This window comes from Melanerpes formicivorus, unplaced genomic scaffold (assembly GCF_026170545.1).
Source record: "Melanerpes formicivorus ecotype bairdi unplaced genomic scaffold, bMelFor1.0.p_v2 SCAF_5, whole genome shotgun sequence".
Classification (NCBI taxonomy): Eukaryota; Metazoa; Chordata; class Aves; order Piciformes; family Picidae; genus Melanerpes; species Melanerpes formicivorus.
The window spans coordinates 34,678,898-34,690,969 of record NW_027142357.1 but is presented as its reverse complement, the minus strand read 5'-3'; the positions used below and the strand labels follow the sequence as shown (position 1 = coordinate 34,690,969).

At 39.2% G+C, this 12,072-nt stretch overlaps 1 protein-coding gene across 5 annotated transcripts in view; it reads left to right on the top strand.

Moving 5' to 3' along the window:
• NCKAP5 (NCK associated protein 5) overlaps positions 1-11,849 on the top strand; it is a 531,557-nt gene extending 519,708 nt beyond the window's left edge. For all 5 annotated transcript variants that reach the window (XM_068139093.1, XM_068139094.1, XM_068139096.1 and 2 more), the window contains one exon: positions 10,206-11,849. In XM_068139093.1, coding sequence (XP_067995194.1) covers positions 10,206-10,487 — 282 coding nt within the window. In that variant the 3' untranslated portion in view covers positions 10,488-11,849. The remainder of the gene's footprint in view (positions 1-10,205) is intronic.
• Positions 11,850-12,072: the final 223 nt, after the last annotated feature.

Sequence of the window (12,072 nt, the reverse complement as noted above, 5' to 3'; positions counted from 1 at the left end):
ATGGAACATCCTTCACAGCATTTATTTTCTAGCTGACTTATACAATGGGCTCTTTATTGATACAACTTGGTGTACTGAAATGAACTAAAAATTGCAAGAGAGGATTTATCCTTTAATTTAGCTCTGCAGTCTGTATCTGAAACTATTGCTCAGATTTTTGTGCATGTCGTGCCTCTCTCCCTCAAAGTTTTCTGCCCTACAGCACTGATAAATTGTTTTCATGAATTTAGAAAGCGCATGTTACATAGGATTTGGTGGTAGATGAACTTAAACATAGGCTTCCATTCTGCAATTCTTGCTTTGCTTGAATCAGTACTAGAAAGTTGTGATGATTGTAATGTCATCTGAAGAGGTGGCAAGAGCAGTCATGTAACCAGCATCAGTGTTTGCATCAGTCCTGTCCTGGTTTTCTCTGATTACAAAGGAACATTTGTAGTCTCTCTGCAAAGGGTCAGAAAAAGATATGCATGTTGTTTAGGCTGCAACAGGTTTACTGGGGAGGCAGCCCAGGCTACAGCCTACGGCACTGCTGCCTCCAGGAGCACTTAGCAGTGCAATATGTGGCATAAGTGCCAGGACACAGCCCGCAGCCCTCACTGAGGGAAGGTGCTATCCAGATCCTTTTGGAGGTGGGCACACTTAAAGGGCAATGGATTTTGATAGATTCATTGGAGGTAAACAAACTCTGACATGTAGAGAGTTGCCTAAAATCTGGAGTGTAAAAGACTTTAGGCTTCTAAAGTAAACAATTTTGTTGGGGTGAAGTTTAAGCATGCTAATCCAGATTGTTTTTAAGAATAAAGAAGATACTGCTCCAAATGTGAAAATTATCACCTTTCTATTTCTGCTTGGTGAGAGCTTGGGAAAGGCATCCTTCTGACATGTGTGCACTGTGCACAGGAACATGGAGGCTCCCTCCAAGGCACCTACATGTGCAGTCATGCAGAGATGGACTGATGGATCTGGAAAGGTTATTTATTTCTTCCCAACTGTCCTTCTCAAAGGCTAAGAATGAAAAAACTATTTGCTGTGGCGCTCACTCCTTTGTTTAATTGACCTCTATGAATCATCTTTAAAACTTGTAAGGACAGAATCACAGAATGGTAAGGATAGGAATCAACCTCTGGAGATCATCTAGCCCAACTGCCCTGTTAAAGCAGATTCACCTAGAGCAGGCTGCACTGGAAACATATCCAGGCAGGTTTTAAGACTCCACAACCTTTTTGGGCAGCTTGTTCCAGTTCTCATGTCACTCTCAAAGAAGTTTTCCCTCATGTTCAGATAGAACTTCCAATGTGCTAGTTTGTGCCCATTGCCCCTTGTCCTATTACTGGGCACCACTGAAAAGAGCTTGGCCCATCCTCTTGACACACAGTCTTTAAGCACTGATAAGATCCCTTCTCAGCCTTCTCCAGGCTGAACAGCCCCAGGTCTCTCAGCCTTTCCTCATAAGGCAGATGCCCCAGTCTCCTCACCATCTTCATAGCCCTCCACTGGACTCTCTCCAGCAGTTCCTTGTCTCTCTTGAACTGAGTCCAGAGCTGGACAATGGAACTCAGAAATGTGGCTTCATCAGGGCATTCATACTCTCTGAACTCCTCTGCAGACAGTGCAGCCCTCTTAGTGCATATAACAAGCCAGTTTTCATAGCTGAGAGATTATTTCTGCGTAGTTTCTTCTTACTGCTGGTTTGCTTTTGGTGCTGTGATGTAATATTTCACCTTCTCTATCTGCTGCTTCTGTCTTTTTGCCTTTATGTCAGCTGATGTACCTTGGATAGGCACAAGCTAACTCAGTTAATCCAATCCAGTACGCAAAAGAGGATTACTAGTGGGGGAAAAACATTACCTAGTACCAATTACCATTTGTGTTATAGTCTCAAAGGGCAATTCTGTTTTCCATCAGTATGCTGGGTTACTAACTTAGATGTTACAGACCAGGAGCTCAGACATCACTAGATAGTGAGAGGATAGGTGTCTTTGCAATTACCAAAATAAGTAGTCTTGTTCAAAAAAGCAAAAGATGGAAGATGTGTAAGAACACATCTGATACTCAGGAACAGCAGTCTGAGAATAGTTCAGCCAGACAGAAAAATTACCTCTATTACTGAAAATGTCCATGAGATTATAGTTTGTATGAGTGCAACCCTACATTTAATGAGTTTGAGAGGAGTTTCTTGCTACAATCAAATGAGGGACAGAATCCTTCCCTTTCAGAAGGGCATTTTCTGTTAGATATAAAGAGTATTTCTTGAAATATACTTTTTCCCCTTCTTGGTTCAGTTCTGGATAAGTGTCTAAGCTTAAAAAAAAATACAGAATCCTGCAAACCTCTAATCTAGAATAAAACTGTAGTCCCCTTTTTATAGAGTCCCTTTATTGAAACAATCAGCCATACTTTCATCAAGGTATGGACAACTGCTTCCATTCAGCAGGACAAACCTCTGTATACTTAAATGCTGAGTGGTTAATACAGTCTCATGAAGACTGAAATGATGAAGGAACTTAGGACTGCATAGTTCCAGTAGCATTCAGGAGGTTATCACTGGCAATTCAATCCTCAACACAGTTCTGTCAAGGAATAGTACAGAACTTATGGTTGAGTTCAGTAACTTTGTCAGCAGTCTTATCTTTCAGTATGATTTTTTTTTTACACTAAGATTTTTTTCCCATCACTAGAAATCAGAACAATTTAATTCTCTCTACAAGTTAAGCTAAAAGGATCTCTGAAAAGTGTATGCTATGCATGTCTTGTTCATTTTCAGTCTACCAGGTTGCAAAAACTGAGTAATGGCTTCCTTTCTTACTATGGGTATTTCTTCCTTAATGCCTTTTGAGGAGCTTCTGATTGCAGTAAGCATTGCTTTTAGTGTATAGATTCCCTTTGTGAGAAGCAAAATCAGTGTTTCCACCAATGTAAAGAGAGTGAGGCCCTGCTGCACCTTGCTGGTGTTCAATGGCTTTTCTTTTTAATATATCTCTTCGGCACACTTGGCTGAGCACGCACAATTTGACTATTTTCCAAGGTAATGCCACCTAGACTTATATTTTCTTATTCCATTTAAAATAAGTTTTGTCCATGCACAGCTGATGCAGCCCGTGGCTGTTCTGAGGCACTATGAGAAAACAACCACATTTGTGTCATTCAGTTTGTAACTGAACAGAAGCTTGATTTACCCAACCTGGAAACCAGGAGCTGAAAACTCTTGCTTATTAAACTATGCAGAAGTTCAAAGAGGGTTGGTACATACCTAATCAGGTCAAGAAGTCTTGCCATATCACTAAAATAATCATGTAGTTTGTAAATTATGAGGATGGTATCTTTGGCATTCAAATGCTGAATGTACCGAGCCATCTCATCATTCTATGAAAATTATGCTTTTGAAAGCCTAAGGTTTGTGGCAATGCCAGCGACAAGCAGTGTGACCAATCTGGCAGTGCAGGCCTAGAGCCTGACATGATGGTAGGCCATGCTCAGCATAAATGCAGAGCCAGCTAGCAGTTTAGCAAAACAGTGCTGTGCCTGCAGCATGTAACTAAAACAAGACACTGGTAGCTATAAACATAGAAAGTTATCTTGGGACAACAGGACATGCACCTGCATCAACAAACCTCACATGTCATTAGTAGTTGGACCAATAATCTATAATAGTGTGATGTGTGGGCACTCATAGGGAGCCAATGAAGCCATGCCAACAAGGCACTCCGAGTTTATAGAAGTTGCAGAAGTTCCCTTGCTACGCACTTCTGCCTTTCCTTTCTCTTCTTCTTCTATGCTTTACTGTGCTATACTCGCAGCATAGGCCTGCACCATAGGCCTGCAATACTGGAACAATAAAGGAACAATACTCAATCATATTGGTCACCCATATTGATTCCAATCTCTGTCACCCCTTTAAAGGTTCAATTCACTAAACTGGCTTTTATCTCCTGGACCATGCAAGAATTCAAACTCTGTAGGTCTCATCTCCTCAGTCACCCATTCATTAAGTAATAGGTGTTTTGTCCAGATCTGCAGTTATGAATCACATACAGTTCATGCTGATCAGCTTTATTTCCTCTAAGGTAATTTACTTACAATTTAGGATCATCAGAAACGCTGTTCTTGTGATACTAAAATAGATTTGTAGGTTGTTGCGCTCTTAGAGACAGTAGAAAAGCATTGGTTCTGTTCTTGTTGTTACATTACCCATAACGCCAGATATGCACCTATGTATGTATGGCTTTCCTAGACACTGCTGAACAGACTCATGAACTTAAATATGCTTCATATCAAATCTGGTTTTTTTTTCCCCAAGAAATGAAACCGGCACTTATTGTTTAGGTTGAACTTCTGAGGGTGTGTCTTTGAGAATGTCATTGTCTGCTACAGCAAAATAATTGTGCTATTTCTGCTCAAGTAGAAAAAAGAAAAGCGGTTCATTATTTCAAAAATTATTTTACTGTCATGCCAGAAAATAGATGAAAGCTTCTGACAGTATACAAGGGAGAACAAGGCTTAGCTTATTATTTAAGGTTATGCTTTAAGGAGAGAGAAGTTCAAACATCACATTTTTAGCTCAGCTGTAGTACAGGAGAGGTCATGCAGTCACAGCTTTTACCTTTGTAGTTTCCTGAAAGTGACTGTACAACTATTTTCACTGCAGAGTGTTACCTGGCAAGGTAATATCCACCTGATGTTAAACGAGATCTGGGGGTTGTTCGTTTTCCACAGAGTCTACCATTGCATTCTCTCCTGGCTAGTTAATAGAAAGGTACTACCCAGGAGATCAAGACCAACCCTTCTCACATTGCACCTTTCTACAGCAAGCAGGTCATGTAACACCACTGAATGCAGTGAGAAGGTGCTTCTGATCACACCAGTACATCTCTGATCAGCATACAGCCCTGTATCTCTATGCCTATTTTATGAGAAGATGTGAACGTATTTTAAATGTCCTACTAAACAGGTTATGTATGAACAACCCATGTAATGCTGCAGCTGCATATCCCACTTAGACCCTTTATGTCGTAAATGCAAAGCAATGATAGGACTGGAGGAAAACTGAATTGGTCAAACTCTTAATTTAAAATAAGAAGCAGTGGCATTGCAAGATCAAGTTTAGCCTGAACATATGCAGACAAAGTAAGTAGCAATTTTTTAGATTGTAAAAAATGTAGGAAACTGTTTTCTTTCACAGTAAAGTTTTAAATAATAACTAAGGAAAAAAAGTGAACATATTTTGTATCTCCTATTAGAGATCAGATCTGAAATGAAAAACCTTGAGTTACACAATTAAGTATTGATTTTGTTGATCTATATTTAATTCTCATAGCAATTTAGTTGTTTTTACCCAATAGTGTTTTGCAGTTATACTTCACTTGAAGCAATGCCCTTCTTGCTTTTGTGTTAATCTAAAAACTAAATTGCCCAGTGCATGAGAGACATAAATAAAGTTCATTTTATTCTTGTGTGTAACTGATTCTGAGCCCTTTAAAGTGCTGGTTAACTAAACTTAGACAGCTGGAAAATACATTTATCCTACAGAATGGTTCATTGCTAATTCTGGGTTCTGGCATGCCTTACCAGCATAGCCTGACCTCCCGACAACCATAGTTCCTGCATGTTAGCATAGAGAAGAAAGGGGCTTGCTGTTGCACTCCTTTCTGCACGCCAGCTGTGGGGTCCTTTGTACCTATCAACCAGCCCATCCTTCCCTGCTCCTTCCTATTAGATCTGCAGAGTCTTTGTGCCATTCCAAACAGCTGCACTTGTGACTGCTCCTTGATCACACAGTACTGAAAATGCATTCTACCCACATGTAGCCTCTCATTTTGAAAGTTTAAAAAAAAAATCCCATTTGATGTATTAATGTAGAAATAACACCTATTTATAATGTATCAGTGTAACTGCAGGCTAGTTTTGTTTTCCTAATTTGCTGTGCTTGAAGTGACATGCCAGCTTTTATTATATCACTAATGGGTTTTAGTTATTCCCTTTAGGATGTTGCCAACAAGGAAACATTATTCTGATTCATGACTCATGAGTTTATTTCAAAGTGATGTGACTTGTGATGAATGTCTGTATTGTGTCAGATTGAGTTTCTCATCTTCTGACATGTAGCCACTGCTCTCAGGTGGCATAAAGCACCCCATACTGACTAAGAAGCTCCAGTGGTGGGAAGCTGTCCGCTTACACAGAGTAGAACAAATGCTCCCCATACCCTAAGGCAGATTTTCTATACAAAATATAGTTAGTATAAGTAAAACAAGCTCTCCCTTGATCTGCTTGAAGATGATAGGCCAGTGCTTTTAGAGGCACTGTGAAAATCAGTCCTTTTCTACACTAAGCCTTCTTTTCTCCTTTTTCTCTCTCTCTGTTGTTTTCTTTTCTTTTTTCTTAGATCAAACTCCATGACTACATGTTTTTATCTTTTCTCCTCAGATAGTACTTAGGAAAACATATAGTGACCACACCAAATGCAGCAGGCACTTTATTTATTCACAGAACAGATGCAGAATAGTCAGCCGCAAAGTCAACGCCTTCAGGCTGAAATGGCTTTAAGCATTACTTCTGAGAAGAACCCCACCTGAGAGCAAGCACGTAATATTGGTCCCATCTTAGCTCTTCTTTCAACACTGGAAAAAATCACACACCAAGTCCCTTTTTTCCCTATGGTGATAAAACCACCTGTTCATTATGCAGAGAGTCACTTCTACTGCAGGAAAGATTTGACTGGAACCCGTGATTTAGAGGTTCGGTGCTTTCTATGATGCTACCAAATCTCACCCAGTTCTCATGGATACATAACGCATCTGATCTACTGCCAAATGATCCTGTCTTCAGGAAAAGCTACTGATGCACATTAGTGTGACTCTCAAATGCATTAAGGAATTAATTACTTTAAAATGCACACTGCTAATGTCTTTGGGCTAACCCTTGTTCTTTGTTATATCTGTGATTGCTGAAGTCAGTAACAAATCTATGTGGCCAAAACTGAAGATGCACACAATTTATCAAACAAATTCTAATAATAGGTTGCTTTGGTTTTGCCTTTTGCAAAATATCTAGCAGCTGTTGTGACTGCCATGAAAAATAAGAAACTTGATTAAGGACAATTCTAAATAAATACTGTTTGGTAATTGTTTCTTGATTGTATCTATAGTGACTAGGGAAAACACTCTTAAAGTACTTGGGGGGTAGCATTTTTTCTGGCACATAAAGTTTAAAGAAATGATCAGTGACTTCTCAAGGACTGTACATAGTTTTGTTACTGTGAGAGAAAGTGATTTGTTGATTATGCAGATTCTTACATTAATATCTCTGCTTAAAGTTTATTTTTTGTTCATGGAGCTCAGGCTGTGAATGAGTTTCCTTCTGCATGCCAAGGACTAGACTGTCATATTTTAACTTTCTAACTGCAAATATGCTTTTATTCCATGTATTATTTAACAGAAAACAGACTTAAGTGCAGCTGTACTAATAAAATTGTGGTGTAGAATCATATTGCATGTATTGTGCATCTGATAGCATATATTATGTCTAGAGTATTTCCTACCAGAAGTGCCATCCAGATGACCCCACATTCTTACCTGATTATAAAATGAGCAACACTTAGCCTGAAACACTGTATTGTGTATATAGCATATACCTGCATCACATGAAAATACCTTAAGTATTACTTCCCACAACCATGGGATACTTGCTTACTATTGCAGTAATGTGCTGAAGAAGGGAAAAGATTTCTTTCACAAAAGGATGTAACTGGGCATTAAAACATCTAAAATAGGAGACTGGTATGTCCAAAAATTGGCCATAACTTACTTCAGAATCCTATTTCAGTAATAAATTTTGCTACAACATTCAGAATCAGGTTTATATTTTATTTCTGATGTATTGTGGATGTACGGTTCACTACTCCACATGCCTTTAGTCAGTGGGTTTCACTGATGGTTTCACTTCAGTTCACTTCAGTTTCACTCGTTTTCAGTGTTTTGTAGAGAATACTTTTGATCTGTGCTAGCCTTACATTAAAAGAGGAAATAGGGTGTGATAAAAGAAGGATTGTAGCCTAGGTTGTGCTTGTAGGGTATAATAAATGATTGATACTACATATATGCAGAATATAACACTGAGCTCGCTGCAGTCCTTCCTGTGGTGAAAATGTATCGTTCAACCTAAGATCCTACTCCTACCACGATTCTTCATCTAGACTGCTCTGTGCAACAAATACTCCAGGTGTCCCTGCCACACTCCTGCCCAAGAGTTGAAACTGGAATCAATAAAAGTTTTACCACAGACCTTACTAACACCAGTATTGACTTTTGGCAGACCCAAGTCTGTGATAACTAGCCACATTAAATTTATCTAAAGGGAAACTATGAAGTGGGAAAAATATACACAAAGAAAACTCATTTAGTTTGTCATATAATAAAGTATTTTAGGTTTGCTACTCTGGAGAGAGCAGAAAGTGCAAATGTGTGTATTATTGATGCCGTGTCTGTGAATTTTCTCATGTGGCCTACACAGAAGTGAAACGACTGCTTTGCTAATAGTGTATAATATTTTAAATGGGGGCAAAGGAAAAAACATTTTAAGCTGAAACTGTGGATCTTAATTTTGTGTTTGTTCCCATTACCAAGGGTTATAGTCCTCTATTTCAGATAACACTGTAAATACAGATATTGAAGACCTTCGTTTTAACTGCCATCTAAAATCAGAATCTAACATAACATCCCCTAAAACCTTTTAGACTGAAGATTAATGAATGAACCAAACTGAACATTTTCACCTTTTAGACTGAAATTAATTAATGAACCAAACAGAGCATTTTCATTTGCTAAGACTTTAGCATCTCCTTTTGCTTTGCCTAAGTTCATTTGAAACATTTGATTAAAATATGAAGCTAAGCCAGGCCATTGTCAGCTTATGAAACATGACAGGATCACAGCATACACAGTCATTGGACTGGCATTTCAATTTTTATCTAACTAGCCATAAAAACAAGCAATCAAACTATGTAACAATTTGTCTTCCTCTTGCCCAAGATCTCCAAGGATGAGCAGCACAGCATGAACAACATTTGACTGACTCAAACCCTGAATTCTTAAAAAAAAATCTCATGACCCTGTACAACTGCATGTGTAATGACCCACATCATCCATACATCTGGCCATGCTCTATTTTCAGTCTGCTTAAAATACAATTTCATTTTCTATCCCAAGCAAAATATTAATGTCTTGGATTGACAGTAATTTACTGGTTCAGTCTTCGCTATCTGATGGTAATACCAAAAATGAGGAATGGCTTGTGCTCTGACAGTGTATCTCAGAACTCCTGTGTCTTACCTCTCTGAGAGAGTGTTGAGTGTTGAATGTTATCTCATACGTCTGCGATAATGTTATCTGTAAAAATAGTTACACAGATTTTGAAATGCCCCGTGTATCAATGGCAGGTCTGCTCCCCATGCAGTTCCCTAACTACTCCTTGGTCTGATCTCTGATTGAAAATACCTGTAGCTAACAAAGGGCTAAAATTACTCCTGTATAATCCTACTGTGCGTTTTTAATATAATGTGCTAATGCACTGTCCGGTGTTCCTGCAGAATTACAACACCTCTCCAAATAGGCCTGGCCGGTATCTGATTGATTCTGGTCTATTGGGATTGGCCCAGTTCAGTATAATTTCCTGTCTTGTTACTCTCTTGTCTGTTAGAGAGAGTTTGGGTCCATGGAAATCAATAAGCTTACAGGTGAGGTTATTCTCTAGCAAGTTTCATTTGCATCATTTATTTCCATGTATGGAAAATGCTGTTTTCTTCTCTGAACATGTCTATGCAGCATTTTTTTACACAGACTCCAAACTCTGATCCCCCTCCAAACCTCTATTTAAATATTCCCCTGCAAAGTATTGGTAAAAGAGAAGATATAATTTGCTGTGAAGATACTAGAGATGCTTAACACATCCAGATAGAGGATCCACTACTCCAGACATTAATAGCACTTAACTGTTTGGTAAATGGAGTCCTACTTATCTCAGCAGAATCACTGAAGTTATGATTTATCCTAAAATGGGCATTAATGCTCTCTTTAATTATATCAGCCATTTAAGGACCTAACACTCTATTTCCTTTAACCCTGGGAACTTTGGAAAGGTGGTAATTAATGGGGTACAGTAGGATAACTTTATAAAAGATGTGTTTCTAATATTTCCCTCACTTATTGCAGAAATCGAAGCAAACTGGAGAAACAAAAGAAGATTCCCAGAACAGACTATCTACAATTTCCCTGGAGTCTCTCAATAAATTTAACAGCAATAATGTACTTTTACTAGAAAAAGAGAAGAACTGTCTGAATAAGGTTGAAGGACAAAAGGAAGAAAATGGAAAGAAAGAAGGAGCTTCCTTAAATAGCTCGGGTAGGCACAACGTGGACAATTTAGAATCCTTGAGTGATTCTCTGTACGATAGCTTCTCCTCTTGTGCCAGCCAAGGCTCCAATGATGTCTAGAGACACTTTCCAGTGGGCCATGGCCATGGAAGAGAGCTGAAGCTGAGCGGGGGGGCAGGAGGGGAGGTGGTTGTTGAAAATTCTCCCTCCAGACCACTGTACTGGCAGCAGAGCGTGCTGACTTTTCACTACATAGCAATAAGAAAGGCAGGACAGCAGTCATCAATGACGCTTGAGGCTCATCACTGAACACAGCGAACGGTTACAAAGAGAAAGTCTTAATTTTGCACTTTTGTGAATACATGTACAGTTGTAAATATCTTGGGAAAATATATTTGTAGGGATAAATGACAGCAATAAAAATTAAATTGGTGCTATGCTCCTGTAATGGCAGATTACTAACTTAAAGAAATTGATGTTAATATTAACAAGAAAAGTTAGATTTTTTTAAAGAGATTTATAATTGTTCTAGTCTTAAAACTGTGTGTAGAAACACTGCATTCCCATAAACCTGAGCCTGCCAAATTGTTTGTAATAAACCTTCTTGGACTCCCTTTTACAAAACCTGTTTTTACTTTTTAGTGCAATTCCATACCGCTGTTCTAGGGGAATGTTCATTTCAGTTATTACAGCCTCACAACAGGTGTCTTATTTCAAAAGGGTTTTGACTTTTGACATGGCAAGAAAATGAACAGATTAAAGGGCCTGATACTGCTGGTGCTGACTTCATCAATCCTGTGCATAATGGTTTGAAAGATCAGGGTCGAAGCAATTCGCTGCTGACACAGACTGAGTCTCGTACGAGTGAGAACTGCACAAACCACCCTCAACTTCTGACTGTAGCATGGCTTCTCTGCTCCCAGCTCCTCTGTACTCATTTCCTATCATACTATGAATGTACCCTGTTGTGTTAACCTTTTGTAGCGCCCATTTGGTCTTCACCAGGACCTAAACACTGAAATTGTGTTTTAAAAGAAGAAACTCAACTCCTTGTTTGTGACACAAAGATGTTGGTGCTAGCCAGTACTAGTTCAAACATATCTAGGAGCAGGGAACTTGGCCTGTAGTGGGTGGGGTTTTTTTTTGTCTTTTTCTACAAAGGCTGTTTATATGTAAAGTCTATTTCAAAGGTTCTGTGTATTTTTTCTAGGTGTGAAGTATTTATAACTGCTTTTTGTACAGCAACCTGTAAACTAGATCTATTTGGGATATTTCTAGACTCTACAGTTTCTTTAGCACATGCCTGTTAATCTCTGAAAATATCGTTATGATCAGTGTTCATATTTTGTGCAATTGGTTACATTTTCAGTCACTTCAGCCCTAAACTTGCGTTGTCTTTTTCGACTTTTAAGAAATTTTCTTCTTCGAAACCTCTTTCGTAAATAAAACCTTTCTTGCAAACACGTCTGAGGAAGGCTTTTTGGAAGGGGTTGGTGTGGCACCCGAGATGGTCAGGATGAGCGCAACTCAGCCGGCCTGCCGTACACCATTGGAGGAATCGTGACGTGGAGACTAAGCAGCAGTTCCAGCTTCATTCAGCCTCTTCCCTCGCAAATCAGCCTGTGAAACGATCAACGACAAATACGTGGCTGTCCGGGGGGCGGTGGGGGGAGGCGAGGTAACAGCCCCTCGGCCTGGGTTACAT